Genomic DNA, 18,520 nt, shown 5'->3' on the forward strand with positions numbered 1-18,520 from the left:
TCACGCCCAAAACTATGTCAAAGTTTTGAGGTTATATCTCGTTTATTTTTTGAGCAAACTTGCGTTGTTTGTGCCCATTTTAATCAGAATTTTACGCGGAATCCAAAACTGCTTGAATTTTTCAAATTCGTCAAGTTTGAGCTATATGTGACGTCACAATAATTAACTCTCTTAAAAAGTGTGGTTATAGAACCAGTGATACAGACACAAGTAAAGTTCTATATTTTTTTAACCTCTTTCATATTGACAAACTGGCCATGAAGTTGACAGCCACATGACATAACCTATAAATAATGTGATCAAAATCCATTAAAAACAAAATGATAGGACCTCTAACACACCAACTCAAGCACTCCTCGCGCATAATTCCTAAGCTCGGAAGCTCCTTTCACAAACCACACTTCCCCAAACTCGTTAATTTAAATCTTGAAAAACCTAACCTCAATGTCTTTTTCTGTGCCAATTTCCACCATTCCGTACAGAATTGGGGTAAGATTTTCGTAGACACAGAGAACCATCATGCGTACAACTCCTTACCCCAAATCCAGAAGTTCCAACCCACATGGGACCCCCCTGGAGCTGTTCAAACAGTCGCCGATCTCAATGAATTCCTGGATCGTAACTGGCGGGGCTCCACAGCCCCCGCCATTGTAGAAGCCTTCGAAAGAATAAAAGAAATCATAATTGCGAATAATATCAACTTGTCGGATCCGCGATTCGATAAATTAGTCGATGGTTTGATGGATCATTGCGAGAAGTTAACTGATGATGACCTCCACAGACTTCTTACCACACTAACCGAGTACCCCCAGTGTGAGGCTTTGGAGTCGCACAATTTCCACGACGTGTGGTGTTGTTTGGACGACATTTGTTGCTGGAAAATGGGGAATTGGGGCTTACAGAAACTCTACAGTTTTGCAGAAGTGTGGTATAAATGGAATTTGGGGCGCAGGTCTGATTACCTCTACGAAGTGTTAGACAAAGTTACCAATAGACCGAAGAGACTGTCTAAAAACATGTTGGTCTACACCTTCTTCTTCTTAAACGTCCACAGAAAGAAGACTTTTCCTTTTGAGCTTGAACAGGCGGTTGTAGACAATCTTGAGGAATTCTCCACCGAAGAACTTGCAGTCATCGCCATGGGGTTCTTCAAGACAACTACAAAAATCAAAACTCCATCAATTGTCTCGGCTATGATTCGAGCCATCAGCGACAACTGCGAGGGGATTAACGAAATGACTCTAACAGCCCTGTTGAAGGTGAGTTGGAAGACCAATTTCCCGCACTCCTGGAAGTGTTGCAGGTGATCCGTTTGAGCCAACGCCAAGAAGTCGCCCCCGAAATCCCCCCAATGCTTGACAAGCTCATGGCACAACTTCCGAGATTTTCGACGATGGCGCTCATTCACATCGCTCTCCTTGGTACGACCCTTCAGATAAAACACGAGGAGTCGGTGAAGAAGTGCGCGGAGATGATCCTCGTCGAGATGCCCAACATAAGACTGAAAGACATCGAGAGGATCCTCGCAGCTTGTGCGATGTTTGGCATTGAAACCCATCCAAGTATCTACGAGGGGGCTCTGGAGGAGATACAGAAAGATACGAGACGGAAAGAGGTCCTTCAGTACAGGAGGTGTCTTCCGAGCATCCTCAACTATCTGAGTTTACGCAAAATCTACTCGTTTGAGTACATGGAGGAGGTCTTCGACGAAGAAGTCATCCACGAAGTGTACGGAAAAAACGCGAAGTACCTCCCAAGGGATCTGTTCTCTTTAGATATGTGTATAGATATTGAGTGTCCCGACTATGGGGGCTGTCGGTTAACCCCAGTTAAGAGGTACAAAGCCGCTAAGTGGCTAACGGAGTTCACACCGACGCGCGATCAGTTCAAACGTCTTTCCTTTGCGGAGAGATCCTACTTAAACGTCGCCGAATCTGTAGTATCTCTAGTAGGCGATGAGAAACTGTTACGTCACGATCACGTGCTACCTCATTTTAGCAAATCAGGTGATAGCTCCGCCCATTGTCGCCATTTTTCGTCTTACTTTTGTTTTATAGATATCATTCTGTGTAAAAGTAAGGCTACTGGAGAGTTTGTGGAGCCGTTTGGATTCGAGCGCTACATTCTGGGGGACGTAAAAAGACCCGCGGACTTGGAGAACTACAAGTGGTTTGCTTTGGTTGTTATGACGCCTAATTTGGTTATAAGAGACACGAGTTTGCCTCTGGGGCTGATGGTGATGAAGGAACGCCAACTGAAGACAGTCGGATATAATCCCGTTTTTGTAAGTCCAAAAAGTGGTGTCGTAACTAACACCATCGCCGTGGTTTGGACGAATCAAAACTCACTATTTGAGAGATTCGACAAGAAATAGACATACGTTCAAAATAATTTCAATTTTTTTCTTCCAGATTTACACTCACACGTTTGCCAACCTAACCGCCTCCGAGAAGCTGGAGCTCATCAGAAATCAACTTCACTAAGCAGTGCTGCCAACCGCAGCCACCTCGTTATTTTCAAAAAACATAGGGGGCCTAATTAGACAGTTGTTCCATGTAAACAAGTTTAGTTTTTTTATGTTTTTTTGTGAAATTCCCCAAAAATATGAACAAACTATTTAAACCTAAAGGTTAAGCGATTTTCTCCCCCACAGCCCCCTGTAGTAACATTTTCAGATAGTTTAACAAAAAATTTATAGTATATCCAGTGAGGGATTGGGAGATTTTGACAGTTGACATATCGGTTGGCAGCAAATTATGCTACAAAATACACTAAAAACACTAAATTCCTACGCGAACTAGGCTGACAGGGTTGACAGTAAGTGGGTTTATTTTGTTATTTTAAATTTCGCGCGTATGGTACACTTTTTATCTTAATATAGATTTAGCGATTTTTCTGCAATTGAATCTCTCACTGTACGAACCACACGGTCACGTTTGCCAACCTAAACGTCTCTGAAAAGATCGAACTCATCGAATACCAACTTCACTAAGCAGTGTTGCGAACCGTAACCACCTCGTTATTTTCAAAAACATAGTGGGCCTAATTAGACAATTGTTCCATATAAACAAGTTTAGTTTTTTTATGTTTTTCTTTGTGAAATCTTCCCAAAAATAGGAACAAACTATTTAAACCTAAAGGTGAGGTGTTTTTCTCCCCCACATCTCACCCTGTAATAACATTTTCAGATAGTTTATCAAAAGATTTATAGTATATCCGGTGAGAGATTGAAATATTTGACAGTTGACATATAAATTGATAGTAAATTATGCTACAAAATACACTAAAAACACTAAATTCCTAGACGAACTAGGCTGACAGAGTTGACAGTAGGTGAACGTATTTTGTTATTTTAAATTTTGCGCGTATGGTACACTTTTTATCCCGTAGATGTAGTGATTTTTCTGTCATTCAATCTCTCACTGTATGTACTATACAGTCACACGTTTGCCAACCTAAGCGCATCCGAAAAGCTCGAGTTCATCGACAACCAACTTCACTAAGCAGTGTTGTCAACCGTAACCACCGCATTATTTTTATGTTTTCAAAAAACATAGTGGGCTTCATTAGACAGTTGTTCCATGTAAACAAGTTTAGTTTTTTGTTTTTCTCTGTAAAATCCTCTCAAAAATATGAACAAACTAAAGTCCAGCTTATTGCTATCAGTCCACTCTCCTCTGTAAATTTTCGAAAATTTTTGGGTGTAATTCAGGCTTTCAAATCTTTAGGGGAAAATTGAATGTAGCGATTTTTGAGGTTAACACGTTGTCAGAGTTGAGTGTACTAATAAATAATTAATTAAACATTTGTTGCAACAGGAAGTTTTTAATAGAGATTTAACAAGTTTTGGCAATGTTGTGCAAGACGATTAGCTTCTACGCATGCCACGGTTGCGTCAAGTTCAAAAGCTCTTATTACCAATTGTTACTGATAAAAATTACTAGGGTGGGCTTATTTTGTTATTTTAAATTTCGCGCGTATGGTACACTTTTTATTGCGTAGAATTAGTGATTTTTCTGACATTTAATCTCTCACTGTACAAACTATACAGTCACACGTTTGCCAACCTAAGCGCCTCTGTAAAACTCGAAGTCGTGAAAAACCAACTTCACTAAGCAGTGTTGCCAACCGCAACCACCGCATTATTTTCAAAAACCATAGTGGGCCTAATTAGACAGTTGTTCCATGTAAACAAGTTTAGTTTTTTTATGTTTTTCTTTGTGAAATCCTCCCAAAAATATGAACAAACTATTTAAACCTAAAGGTGAGACGTTTTTCTCCCCCACAGCCCTCACACCTCCCCTTGTAGTAACATTTTCAGATAGTTTAACAAAAGTATCGAAGAATGTCCGTCGAGAAGTGCGCCCTCGCAGTAGAAGCGTTTACACGACGAGTTCTTACATTAGCGACGATTTGGGGACTCCTCGCGACTTGAAGTTCGAAAATCCCGCCACATGGTCTCCGTACGTTCCTAAGCCCATCGTGGTAAAGAATTATTACCCGGAGGATCTGAACGTGTGAGTTATTAGTACTGTGGAGCGAAACTTCTTAAGAGGGTTTCAGAGCGAGGCGTGGACTGATGAGGGGTACATGGGGGGTACCACCATCACCCCTCATGGGGTCATCTCGCTGCGGTTACACGACAGGATCCGAGTGGATATTTCCCTGGACCGCGCCATCAGGATCATTAACATGAAGAATTATATAGTCTTGGCGCTGAATGCTAGTGGGAGCTCCTCGGCGCTCATCCACCCCAATGGAAGGGTACTGCAGTACGGGTCTAGAGTGGAGATCCTCGCCCATGATGGCCAAGGCAACAATAAGTAAGAATGAGCAATTGCTGGGTTTCCTCCACGTTTCTTTGAAGGTACGCGAAGATGTGGTACAAAGGAGTGAGCTTCACCAGCGACCAGTGCGCGCTGGTCTACCTGGTGGACTCTGCAGGCACCAGAACTACCACAGACACCTTCACGGATCTGACTGGAGACATCACCCTCGACGTCTTCTACAAGTGAGTACTGTGAAGTTACCCTATGTTTCTCCACCGAGTTCTTGTAGTCGCCCCGCTTGCAACGTCGACTTCGCCTGTATGAGTCCTGGAACTCACCTCGTCAACGAGGCAGTTAGCATCCTCCAATCCGCCAACTACTGGTTGACTGAAGACCGCACCGACAACTGGATCATCAACAACGTGCGGATTTCCCAAACCGCCGACGGCCTCGTCAGGTAAAACTTCTTCGTACAACCTTCTAGTACTACCACCAGGTTGCAGAGTCGGCCGCAACAGCAACAAATTCTCTCTTCGTACCTCGCCGACCAACGGCTCGGCGTCGGTGTCATCGCCGTACCTCCACTGCACGGGCTCCATGGGGCAAACGCGCCACTTGTTCGTGCGAAGAGGAGAGCGCAGAATGCATTATGATGGTACCTCTTTTATTGTTCGAAACGCCGGGCATTCCGCCGGGTTTGATGAAAGACACCAACTAAAAGTTTATTGAACTGTTTTGGTTTTTGCGGGATCCGCGTTTTGACCTTTCGACAAATTCGTTGTTTTATTTTGCTCTTATACAAAAAGTGAATGCCACCAAAAAAAGTGTAATTCTTCTTGATAGTGTTGAATCTTTCAGTTTTTTAAAGTGCTTAAGCCATTGACGTGTGCATATCATCTTGGCAATAAATAATTTTACCTGTGTGACTTGTAGTTTGAAAATTGTGAAGTGTCGCCGTGGCGTGGGGTAAATTTTATTAGTACAGGCAAAATAGACACAAAAATTTCAAAAGGTCGGAATAATTCACGTTCATTTTATTGTTCCGATTAAAATGTCAAAAGTCCCGATCTTTAGGTGTGCTGCTAAAAAAGTTACGCGGTGGTAAATGTCAAAGAAATAGTTATTTGTGTACCAAGGCCAAAAAGTGTTTCTTTTTGGCCGAGCCTTTTTTTAATGCAATGTCGACAGAAAGAAGGCGAGGGCAAAATGGTACTTTTTGGCCGTGATATAAACAAGATTTACCTTATTTACATTAAATAACTCAACACGTCTTTGTTGCACTTTACAGCAGTTTGTCGATTGGATTTTACCCAAATAATTATAAAATTGGGGGTAATATCGGTATATTGATGTAATATGCAAAGCTACCATAGATCGGCCAGAAAGACTGCCTTTTAAGCCGTTTTTGAGGATAAAAACTCTATTTTCTGTTTAAGTCGCCTAAAAACAAATATTTGCAAATATCTTGTCACTGGTGATTCCAATGGCAAAAATACTTATTATGAAAATTGTACCTTTTCCTAGGAGTGACCATTTTTGAGATATAAAAGTATTTTTCAAAATATCAAGAATTTTATTCTTTTGTGCACCACAATCAAAACATTAGTGCCTTTTCTAGAAGCATTGAGTGAACTTAACCCACGAAATTTCTCAGCAACTTATAGAATCAATATTCTGCAAATTCTTTTTGATGGTACTTTTTTATGGAAACAAATTTTGGAATTTTTTATTCTGAAAAACAACCAAAAAGTTTCAAATTTTTTTATTAAAACTTGTAACTATAGTAATTATAACACTACAACGTTGAAATTTTAAAAGATTACTAATTTGGACTTGCTTAACAACTGTGCTAAATTTCAAAATTACAGCCCAATGGAGACCAATTTTGGAATTTTTTATTCTGCAAGTGAACCGAAAATTAAAGTATTTTTCAAAATTTCTAAAATTTTATTCTTTTGGGCACCACAGTCGAAACATGGAACTTATTGCCTTTTTTTAGATTGAAGAAGCATTGAGTGAAATTTTCTAGCAACTTATGAAATTAATCTTGTGCAAATTCTTTTCATGGTACTTTTTTTCTTCTTGAACTTCTTCTAGTTTTTGAGAGTCCTCAAAAGAACAGGACGGATTTTATGTAAATTTTTGTTGAAATAGTACAATTTAGACTCATTTACCTAAGATTCAGGTAAGATGAACCGCGGCAATTACCCATACTGTTGAAAAATAAAACTTAACTTTTTCACGCAAAATTAAAACTATAACTTTTACCACTATTAAAACAATTACTTTTCACTAGTTTATTTGAAATAAATGAAGACACAGTTTTAATTGCCTTCCAAACTTCATTTTAGTCTTCATGTCTGTCTTCAGCAACAATCACCAATAATAAAGTTGGTCATTGCCAATATTTAAAATTAGTAATGCACAAAACTTTTAACCATCTTGTCACTGTAAAATCCTTTAGAGTTCTTAAAAGCAAAAATGGTTTCACTTTGTGGAAGTCTGCTGCGAGGTTGTTTCCTATAAATACTCACACCTTTCAAATCATTCTTTTGCTTTTGCTTCTACAATGTTAAGTAAAATAAAATAAGTAAATAAATAAACTGTTAAATTCTCATGGGTCTGTGAATTCTAAGAGCAGTACTAAGGACATTCAAATACTCTATACATTAAGAATTTTACCATCAGTCAACGTTTTCGTACACGTGAAACACACTTCTGTCATTTTGTGTACAAAGATGCTTAAATATTTCAAACTATCGTTCTAGATAACTAAATTACTATTTTACTGCACTATAGACGGCAGATCTTAATATTGTTAAGTGTCAAACTTGCCTCCAAAGACGGTGATGGAGACTAGAATGTATCATTTTGGAGATAAATAACTGTGCCTTCACCTATTTTATATAAACTACTCAATTTTATATTTTAAAAAACGATAGTTCGAACTATATTTTTATTAAAACACATTGGATAGTTAAGTTTAATTTTTTGAACACTATCTGGTAATTGCCGAGATTCATCTAGCCCAAATCCGATGAAAATAATGCTTAAGTGTGAGATGTCAACAAAGATATTCAATTAGCCACTTTATTTCTTTCAGGATCTTCATAAACTATATCAAGTTCTTGGAGAATATATACCCAAAGAAATTTTATCTGAAGAAGATTGATTTCATACGATTAGAAAATCTGGTGGATTAGACTTTTTCGATGTATTTTGTTATAAAAAAAGCGCTCAAAGTACTCTATTTTGAAGACGCTGTGAAAGAGACAATTTCTTGTAAATTTCAAAAAAATCACTATATCTTGAAAACGATTAGTCCTACGAAAAATGTTATAAAAGTTTTTTTTATTGCAAGTTTGATAAGGTACAATTTTTATAATAGTTTTATAATAGTATCATTTGTGACGAGATATTTGCAAATATTTGTTTTCTTTGACATTTACCACCGCGTAACCTTTTTAGCAGCACACTTATCGATGGGGACTTTTGACAATTTCTTTAGAACAATAAAATACAGGTCTACACAAACAATCAGCCTTATGCGAATTATTCCAAGGTTCATGTTTATTTTGCCTGAACTGTATCAGTGAAATGACACCCACAGCGCGTGCATTTTTGTCAAGGTAAGACAATTGTTTATCTGTAATTTGTAATATCCTTTTATGGTGGAATCACTTCAAGTGTCAAGGTTACAGTCGTGTTACAGTCTAAACCAGTCAGTCGGAGAAAGTTTTACAGTACAAATTAGCGTGCGTTGTTAATAACAAAGAGTGAGTATTAAACAAATATTTACATATAAAGTCCTTGACCCCCTTAAGATATTCTTAATTACAAAATAATTACAGTTTGATTCTCTTGGTATGGAATACTTCTAGATGAGAAAACGCACAGTAATCGGGGCGATGGTGCTCATAACCATCGCATTTTTCGCCATCATCGGACTAGGAGTTCAATCGAGTGCAAATGATAACACTAAAGACCTCCGGTTATTACACGTGGTACGCCAACAAAAGAACTAGGAAGCATCAATTGGAATTTGTGGTTTCAGATTGTACGACATGGGGAAAGGACACCTGCCAGTACATACCCGAAGGATCCTTACATTAATGAGAGTTTTTATCCCGTGGGATGGGGACAACTGACCAATGTAAGTGCACATGTACCATTTTTTTCTAGTTGGGTGTCATGGTTAATTAACATAAGCGGATCCTTTTTTGAATAAGTTGTGTAACTGGTTGGAAATCGTGATTTTGTAAGGTCAGTGGGATTGTGTTTTTATTCGTTTTGGCATGAAAAGAGGAAAGTTGAAATTTGCGCCGCAAATTTTTACAAGAAGACGTTAGAATGGCCGTACATGGTAGAATTCGCGTTTTTTGGTCAGGCAAAAAGTGAAGTGCCTTTTACCAAGGGAAAAATTTTCGAGTACCTACTCTAGATGAGCAAACGAATACATTCAAGTACTAGCAAATTGTGTAACAAGTGTATAAAATAAGTAAATTGTGATCAACGCTCGCTCGGCACTCGAATTTTTAGATCTTTTCTTCAGATGTCCTTTTGATATTTTATATTTTGTTTTTATTTTACTGTGTCTTTGATTTTCATCATTTTAGCGTTTTATCTTCAACTCTCTTTTCCGGTTCTTTAGATTTCATTTTTTTTTATACGATTTATCTTATTTTAATTCAATTTACTTTTTAAATTCTTTCTTCAAATTTCATTTTAATGTTCTTTATGTATTCTCTTCTTTTGTTTCTATACATATTTTTGTTTTTATCCTTTTCATCTATTAGCTTCAAAATTTCATTTACATAGATTTCTATTTTTTCCAAACTCTTTAAATAATTTAATTCTATTTTCTTTTTGGATTTTATTTTGCTTTTTTTCTTTTCTGTTATTTTGTTCACGTTTATTAAAGTTTAGATTATTTTAATTCCTTTTTTTAGATCTTTTCTTCAGATTTAATTTTGAATTTTTTTTGTCTTGGATCTATTTATACATGACTATTTTAATATCTTTCTTTCATTTTTAAATTTTATTTTCCGATGCCTTAGATTTCTAATTTTTTCCAAACTCTTTAAATTATTTTAATTCGATTTTCTCTTTGGATTTTGTCTTCTTTTTTCTTTTTTTTTGTGTGATCATATTTTTTCACGTGCGTTTATTACATTTTAGATTGTTTTAATTCCATTTTTCTTCAGATTTCATCTTAAAATTTTCTTTTGATATTATCTTTGTTTCTATTTTACTGTGTCTTTGATTTTTATCATTTTTACGTTTTATCTTCAAATTTTTTTCAGGCTTTATATTATATTATAATCCAATTTACTTTTTAATTTTTTTCTTCAGATTTCCTTTTAATGTTCTTTATAAGTTCTCTTGTTTTTGTTACTATTTTTTTGTTTTTTTTTGCTTTTTATCTTTTTTAACTGTTAAATTCAAAATCTTTTTTTCAGTTAAGATATTTTAATTCGATTTTCTATTTATATTCTTTCTTTGGATTTTATTTTCTTTTATTTCTTTTTTTTTCACATTTATTTAATAGTATATTATTTAAATTCGATTTTTTCTTTAGATCTATTTTTCAGATATTTCCTTTTAATATTTTTGTTTTTTTTTATCTTGCCCCTGTTTTTATATTACTGTCTCTTTGTTTTTTATTATATTCTTCAGATTTCCTTTTAAGTTTTTTTGCTTTTTATCTTTTAGCTTCAAAAATCTCATTTCCAGTTGTTAAGATTTCTATTTTTTTTTTCAAACCCTTTAAATTTTGTCTTTGGATTTTATTTTCCGTTTTTTATGTCATATTTTTTTTACTTTTATTAAATTTTAGATTGTTTTAATTCAATTTTTGTCTTTTGATTTTTTCTACAAATTTCCTTTTGATATTTTTTTGTGTTGCATCTATTTCTTTGTTTTTTTATTATTTTTTCTTTGATCTTCAAATCCTCTGTATTTGCCAATTCCTTCGATTTCTATTTGTTTCCAAACTCTTTAGATTACATATTTTAATTTGATTTTCTCTTTAGATTTCCTTTTAAACTTTGTTTTTTATTCTAATTATTTTTTTTATCTGATTCCCGATTGTGAAAATCTTAATTTTTTTCCAAACTCTTTAAATTATTTTAATGCGATTTTCTCTTGAGATTCTTTCTAAGAGTTCATTTTTCTTTATTTTTTTTCCATTTATGTCATCATAATCTTTTTTTTATTTTTATTAAATTTTAGATTGTTTTAAGTCAATTTTTTTCTTTAGATCTTTCCTACAAATTTTCTTTTGATATTTTTTCTCTTAAATTTATTTTTATATTACTATTTCTTTGTTTTTTCATTGATTTTTCTTTTATTATTGAATTCTATTTTTCGGTTACTTCGATTTCCATTTTTTTCCAAACTCTTTAGTTTAATTCGGTATTCTAGATTGTCACTTTTAATGTAAGCTTTTTTGTCTTGCCTGTTTCTAAATTTTCTTTTTTGGATGTTTACATTTCTCTTTTGCAAACTCTAGAAAATTCTTTCTTCAAATTTCCTTGTGCTTTTTTTCTTTTTTCTACGTTATTATATTTTTTTGTGTTTATTAAATTTTAGATTATTTTAATTCGATTTTATGTTTCTTTTTTTTTCGGGTTTTCTTTCAATATTTTATTCCTTTTTATTTCAAATACTCGTTTTAGTCGAGTAAACAAACACGGCAATTATATAACTAGTGTGTTTACCCCTTTTTTCCAGAACGGAAAACTGTCCATGTACCACCTCGGCCAGTTTCTCCGCAAGCGCTATGGGAAATTCCTAGGCGCCCACTACTCCCCCGACGAGTACTACACCCAATCCACCGACGTAGATCGTACCAAAGCAAGTCTCCAAACAATCAACGCCGGATTGTGGCCCCCAGAGCCCCAACAAAAATGGGGGGATCTCAACTGGCAGCCAATCCCAGTCCATTCAGAACCTTTAGACCAAGACCACGTGAGTGAGTCTAACCCCTTATCATCCCCAAAAAGACAGAAAAATTGTAGTTGCTGCTGGTACGAAGACAGTGCCCTCAGTACAACGTGGAACTCGAGCGCGTGATGAAGTCCCAGGAAATTCAAACGAAGCTAAAGGAGTACGAGAATCTTTTTAAAGAATTAAGTGACGTCACTGGGAAGACGGTGAAAAATTTTGACGATGTGCAAGACGTTTATAGTACTCTCAGAGCTGAAGTACGTAAAATACTTTTTTTACTACATTATTTCACTGTATTTTTTTTTAGGAAGCATTCAATTTAACACTCCCCGACTTCATCAAACCGTACTACCTCCAAATGGTACCGCCCACTATTTTCAGCTACGTATTAAACGCTTACACGGACACTTTGAAACGCCTTAAAGGCGGAGTTTTGTTGAAAAAACTCCTCTCTGATTGGCGGAGTAAAGTTGACGGTACTATCAAACCTCCTCAACGTAAAGCGTTCTTGTATGGTGGCCACGACTCTACCATCGCCAATATACTGAGTGCTCTAAAAGTGTGGGACCCTCAGCTTCCAGAATACGGAATCGCAGTTTTACTCGAGTTTTCCGTGGATAAAATCTTGAATACTTATGGTCTAGAGATCTTCTTGAGGAATTCGACCAGTGAGGAACCTCACGCGCTGATAATACCAGGCTGTGAACAGTTCTGTCCTTTGGACAAAGTCATTGAGTTGACTGCGAAAGTCGTACCTGATAACTGGGAGGACGACTGCAAGGCGGAGGATCCAAATTATGCTCCTCCGGCACCAGCGGAACCATAATTTTATACCGGACGAAGAAAGTTTGTTACAATTTTAATAAAAAAATTATGAATAAATAAAATTACAATTATCACACATTAGCAATTAGTTGGAGCTAAGGTCGGTGAGTTCGGAGCGAACAAAATATGAGCTCTGGACTTAACGAAATATACAAACAACAAAGAAAAAATGAATACGATGGATCCAAGAGCTATGGTCATGTTTTCATGGGCGGCGGACGGCTTCAGGAACACTCTTAATGTAATATCGCGCCATGTGGACTCGGTCCAGGTGCTGTACTGACCGGAAGTCCAGTCGTAATCTGTACGGAAAGAGTTATTTTTATGGATTTCCGGCGAAATTCTGACTTACCATCAATGATGAAGGCGGGACTCACTGCAGCTGTGAAATTCATCGTGATTCTGTAGCACAATGTGGTGTTGAGGTCGTCTATGCTGCTGGACATGTTGTAGTAGCGAATCGCCTGAAAATAAAAAGTGTGAATCTCGGGTGCTAACTTTTCCTCGGGAGAAAAAAAACCGTTTTACTCACTCGTGCTGTAATACACTATTGGAGGTACTTACGTAGTTCTTTGGCTCGTTGGTGCAAGTGGCGTCGCCTTTTCCGGTAACCTCCCCGGTGAGCCACCCCAGAGTCAACCCCACCAAGGTCGTGATGAAATGGGGGGCTACTTCCACCCCAACGTACAGTGGCAGGGGTGCGTTATCCAACACCTGGAAACCCCCGAAGGATTAGTGATTAATTCCTCCATAGACCAGGGTCGAATTTTTGAAACAAAAAAAAAATAGTAGGATGAAATAGAAGAAAACGTAACAAAAATGAAAGGAAAAATAAATTACGGGCATTCTGAGCGGAGGGAGTGAGTTTTAAGGGTAAAAACGGTTTATTGCGATTTCCGGCAAAACTACACGTCCTATGAAAAAAAGTTAAATGGCAATGTTGTAGGTAATAAAAAGATCTACTTTTGTTTTTACGTTTTTTTCACATAACCTCAAAATTTATGCAAAAAAAAATCAAATAACCAAGTTTTTGGTTTTACAGTAGAACCTCGATTATCCGGGTGCGGATTATCCGTGCAAAAGTGTTCGTTCGATTATACGTGCCTCAATTATCCGTGCATAACAAAAAACACAAATCCAAGACCAACTTCGTATATTTGGTTTCAATATTAGAAAAGTTAATTTTTGGAATTTCACGAGTAACAGTTGGTCTAGTAGTAACGAAATTTAAATTTTTCAAAAATCACGATCTGAATTTGTCAGATGAGGTGGAACGGTTGAACTACTTCATTATTGCCGTGATAGACATTTTGGTGTTGAGCATAAGAACTAAAAATTCAAAGTAAACTGAACTATAAAATAATGAGAACAATGATGATCAGAAAAGTGTCTAAAAGTGTTTCACTTATGTGGAAACGTTTGAAAATATTTTTAGTCTTTTTTTCTTGAATTTTTTCAATACAGTAGAACCTCGATTATCCGTGCATCCCTGCGAACACACAAATCGAAAACCCACAACTTTGAACTTTTGCTTCTGTTAGAAAACTTAAAATTTGGAATTTCACGAATAACAGTTGGTGTATTTTAATGAAATTTAAGTCAGTGGAGAGAGCAAAAACAAAATTATGAGTTAAAATTTCTGTCTTTGAATCGCAGTGTTCGCAAACACTAAGAAAAATGCTTGAAATAAATTCTTTTGCAATGAAATCCTTCATAATTACGGAAGCTGAAACCTCAAGTGGCCAAGGAAATAACTGAAAGTACCAGACTTTTTTACTACAAAATAATTACTTTTATGTAATATGTCTTATAAGAGTTGATTGCTTCAATTTCTTTCAATATTTCAAATTGTTTTTGTTAAGATGTTGATAAATTTTGTCAAAGTTTTTATGTATTTTGAATTAAAAAAATGTTCCAAATAATTCTGTTGCCTTAAAACGTATCTTTATTAAACAACTCGAATATTCGTGCAGGCTCCGGTCCCGAGAAGCACATAATCGAGGTTGTACTGTATATTTTTTTTTGTTCTACAATTTTTTTTTACGAAATTTGGTGAAAACTTATCTTTTAATGTCCCAAACACACTGTAATTTTTTGATTTAAAATATTTATTTTTTCCCTTTATTTTGACTTAATATCGAAAAAAATATCTGCTTTTTTAAAAAACTCGATACTTTCTGATGGTGTAAAAAAATATAAATTACTATGGCAAATTTTCTCAGAAAATGCAAAAAAACGAAAAAACGCGAATCGGAAAAACTTGTTTTATCATTATGTAAAATTTTGAGCTGTTTATTAAAATTTGCACTTTAATTACTCGAAAAACGTAAGATTTCATATTACATTGATCAACAAAAAAATTGTAAATCGAAATATACTACTATAACTAATAACCAAATAAGTTAATAAAGTTATTATTTTATAAGACATCTTTAATATTTAGAAAAAGTTGTATAATCTTTTTTAAATTATAAGCGTAGATGCCTATTTATTGCTATTTTAAGATAACTTATATACCTGAGTGGCCTACGGAAAATTTAAGCCCCTCAAGAAGCATTTCATAGAGAAGTAGATTGAGTTTTACGTAAAAAGAATCCTGACAAATTTACTTCTTTAAAAGAAAGTAGAGATTTCAACGAACAAAAAGCACAACGAGTTTTTAAAAAAGCAGATACTTTGATGGGAGAATTTTCGATTGAAAATCCGGGTGTTTTTTCGATATTAAGTCAAAATAAAGGGAAAAAATAAAGATTTTAAATCAAAAAAATTACAGTGTGTTTGGGACATTAAAAGGTAAGGTAAATTCCGTGAAAAAAATTGTTTTGTAGAAGATAAAAATATAAACCAGAAACTCGGTTTTTTGAATTTTTTGTACACATTTTAAGCTTATATGAAAAAAGCGTAAAAACAAAACTTGTAAATCTTGCCATTACCTACAACTTTGTCATTTAACTTTTTTCCATAGAACTTATAGTTTTGCCGCAAATCGCGATAAATCGTTTTTTACCCTTAAAACTCACCCCCTGTCGCTTCCCGAACTCAGATCGCCTGTAATTTATTTTTCCTTTCATTTTTGTTATATTTTTCCATTTCCAACAGGTTTGATCCTACTACTATTTTTTTTTCATTTTTTTACCACCCTCTGGAGACTTACGACTGTCTGAATAGCCTGGTGCACCCTGCAGTTGGCATTTTCAAGATAGCAATGAAGGAGTTCATCAATGAGATGAAGATCAGCCACTGAATCCTTCTCAGAGGGTTGTTTCCCTGTAATCTCCCTATATAAACTCTTCCCCAGCATCGTGGAAACTCTCTGAATGTGAGTTTGAATATTCTCCCCCATTTCCTCCCCCGTGCGGTTGAGATATTTGTAGTTCAAATTCGTCGCGTTGTCATAAACCGAATTATAAAACGGATTAGTATAAGCCTGTTTGTGATCCGAGAGGATCAGACTCGGGAGATCCGTGCGATTCTTCAGAAAAGTATGCAGAGACGCCGGTGGTAAACTGTCCTCAGCTTCGTCTAAATTAACTTTCCCTTTGTTTTCATGCAGTTTCAACACAAACTCCTTCGGATTCGTAGTGGTGAGATAATGCGCCACCACACTCCCTGTATTGTTCATTTGGCTGATCTCAATAAACAACTCGATGTCTTCCATGGTGATCGCCGGAAGAGCTTCTTTTGATTTCGTCGGAAAATTCCCTTTTAACAGTTCATAGACGAATCTCTGCGAACCAATATAATCGAAACTTTCCCCATTGAAAACAACAAACAAGACGTTCTTAGTGAAGTTCTCATCGCTCGGTAGAATCGTCTTGAGGTACTTGGCGGTGGATAACAGCGTCACGAGACCAGTGACTGGTGAAATGGCCCCCTCGGTCTGTTCAAACGGCGAGGCGGCATCCATCCTCGCCGCCACGACGATGTAACTGGAGTCTCTGATGGGTTCGGTCAAGTTGGGTCCTCGTACCAACGGGAACAAGGAGGCCCATGAGTTCTGGTTCCCTAGAGGATCACAGAATTTCTCCGGATTGAGATTCGTGAACATGTTTGAGCGTCTTATGCAAGTCTGGCTGTTGGTGGTGGCGTACATGAACGAACTCAACTGTAAAGAGCACAAAGATCTGTCTCTTTGAGTACTAAAAGAGAAGTTGTTATGTGTATCAAAACACTCCTTCGTGAATTTGATTGTTTCCTCATCCTCCACAAAAAACACAGGGAAGGGAATATCCTGGTATAACAAACCAGAGCCATGGGGGTTCCATACACTGCTTGCTTTACACGTCCCTTTGAGACTACTCGTGGGATTGGGGCACTGTTGTTCGTGAGTGAAACTCTCAAGTTTCTCCTCGGTTGCATAGACTAGCAGCCCTGAGATCTTTGAGGACGTTTTGAGCCTCTCAACATTCACTTGCGTGAAGAGTTTTGCAGGGATGACGGGCACGTAAGGGGGCGCACTTCCGTTCTTAAGAATGAAGTTTAAGTCGGTTTGGGTGGTACAGTAGTGGATAACACCGGTGGAGCCCCCTCGCTTGGCTAAAACTGCGTTTCAAGAGGCTTTTTAAAAGGGGCGAAGACTCACATGTGCACCCTATTTGGTGGGTTCCGTTCAACCGCCGGAAACATGCCTTTGCGGCGCTGATACCTTCATACATCTTGTCTTTCGTTCGAATCGCATTTCCTGGAAAAAAGGGGTTCGGGGGATATAACCTCACTTTTTGTTAAGACGGGATAATAAAAAGGAAAAGATTCTTACCATTTTTAATAATGTAAATTAGTCCAATTGTTATAAAAAATACTGATTTTAGTCGAAAATCCATGATTCATAACCCGTTGTTTATCACTTGACACTTGACAGCTGTCAGCTGCAGTCTTGCCAAACCAAAATTTCAATGATCCCTAGATTCTAACTAAAAAAATCCCTAGAAAATCTCTAGACGCCGTGAATTTTGTTTGGCATAGTCTAAACTTCATTTTTCCTGCAGAGAATTTTTCTACAATTAGTTAACGTAGCAAATGTTCACCCAAGGTCACAAAAAATTACTGTCTCATTTTCAGAAATGTCACTAATTTGACATTTGTTTTTCCACCAAAAATCACCCTAGGCAACGATGTCGGTTGTAAAGTAGGGGAAGATTGCGGTATTAGTGGTTTTAAAAAAAACGGACTTAAGGTAGCCTTAATACACAACAAATTTCATGTCAAAATAGCAAATGTCAAATTCTGGGGGAGACAATGTTGCTAATCTAGTCAACTCAAAATTTCCAAAGTTAATTTGTCAAAATTCCAATTTTAAATATAAACCAGAGATCAGTCCACTGCCTTATTAAAAACTCCGTCGGATGTTTTACGTTCCCCGATTTTCACGATAATTGACAATTTTATTATTATCTTGGCGCCTCCACCATTTTTTAGTAAATTTTATTTTATATTTTCTTTATTTTTTGGTACAATTTGAATGAAATTTTTGTCACATTTTAAAGAAAAGAATCTTTTTGAACTACCAACCCCCAAAAATACCCAGAAATTATTAAGCGCACCTGAACAATTTTTAACAATTAACAATGTTTCTGTCAAAATTGGCAAATGTCAAGTTTTGGGGGATAATGTATGTTGTATGCTTATTTTGTTATTTTAAATTTCGCGCGTACATTTTTTATTCTGCAGACGTGGTTACTTTTCTGTCATTTAATCTCTCACTGTATGAACTGTATAATACACAACTAATTTCATGTCAAATGTCAAACTCTGGGAGACAATGATGCCAACCTTGTCATATTAAAAACTTCAAAGCTGATTTGTCAAGATTCCAACTTTAAATAAGAAATGCTGTCCACTCTCCTATTAAAAATTCCTTCAAATGCCTTATGTTCCCAGATTTTTACGATTTTTTTACAAAAATTGACAGATTTTAAAAAGATTTATTATTATCCTGGCGCCTCCACCATTTTACAATAAATTTTATTTATATTTTCTTT

General features: G+C 36.1%; 4 protein-coding genes across 5 annotated transcripts; 3 read left to right on the forward strand and 1 right to left on the reverse strand.

The window, feature by feature from the left end:
- Positions 1–213: 213 nt before the first annotated feature.
- Positions 214–3,081, forward strand: LOC148177685 (non-canonical pre-mRNAs endonuclease FASTKD5, mitochondrial). Its single transcript, XM_088032554.1, has 4 exons — positions 214–1,259; positions 1,304–2,006; positions 2,058–2,284; positions 2,412–3,081. The coding sequence occupies exons 1-4, from the start codon at positions 321–323 to the stop codon at positions 2,481–2,483; spliced, it is 1,941 nt and encodes a 646-aa protein (XP_087888680.1). The 5' UTR covers positions 214–320; the 3' UTR covers positions 2,484–3,081.
- A 1,022-nt stretch (positions 3,082–4,103) lies between these two features.
- Positions 4,104–5,690, forward strand: fest (wurstfest). Of its 2 annotated transcripts, XM_088032556.1 has the most exons (6): positions 4,104–4,264; positions 4,310–4,515; positions 4,564–4,823; positions 4,868–5,011; positions 5,059–5,226; positions 5,273–5,690. In XM_088032556.1, exons 1-6 carry the CDS (start codon positions 4,240–4,242, stop codon positions 5,496–5,498), a joined length of 1,029 nt encoding a protein of 342 aa, XP_087888682.1. In that variant the 5' UTR covers positions 4,104–4,239; the 3' UTR covers positions 5,499–5,690. The 2 variants fall into 2 exon arrangements, with proteins under 2 accessions (XP_087888682.1, XP_087888681.1); XM_088032555.1 differs by having other exon boundaries at positions 4,104–4,515.
- A 2,669-nt stretch (positions 5,691–8,359) lies between these two features.
- On the forward strand, positions 8,360–12,620 carry LOC148177687 (venom acid phosphatase Acph-1-like). The gene is made up of 6 exons (XM_088032343.1): positions 8,360–8,545; positions 8,621–8,773; positions 8,824–8,922; positions 11,502–11,738; positions 11,789–11,974; positions 12,025–12,620. Exons 2-6 carry the CDS (start codon positions 8,651–8,653, stop codon positions 12,541–12,543), a joined length of 1,164 nt encoding a protein of 387 aa, XP_087888469.1. The 5' UTR covers positions 8,360–8,545; positions 8,621–8,650; the 3' UTR covers positions 12,544–12,620.
- Nct (Nicastrin) lies at positions 12,561–17,457 on the reverse strand. Its single transcript, XM_088032342.1, has 6 exons — positions 17,299–17,457; positions 17,125–17,223; positions 15,697–17,078; positions 13,107–13,256; positions 12,895–13,006; positions 12,561–12,844 (listed from the first exon to the last, which is right to left on the reverse strand). Exons 1-6 carry the CDS (start codon positions 17,360–17,362, stop codon positions 12,621–12,623), a joined length of 2,031 nt encoding a protein of 676 aa, XP_087888468.1. The 5' UTR covers positions 17,363–17,457; the 3' UTR covers positions 12,561–12,620.
- Between the last annotated feature and the right edge of the window lie 1,063 nt (positions 17,458–18,520).

This window comes from Gnatocerus cornutus, chromosome 3 (assembly GCF_029298725.1).
Source record: "Gnatocerus cornutus isolate USDA-ARS CGAHR chromosome 3, icGnaCorn1.1, whole genome shotgun sequence".
NCBI lineage: Eukaryota > Metazoa > Arthropoda > Insecta > Coleoptera > Tenebrionidae > Gnatocerus > Gnatocerus cornutus.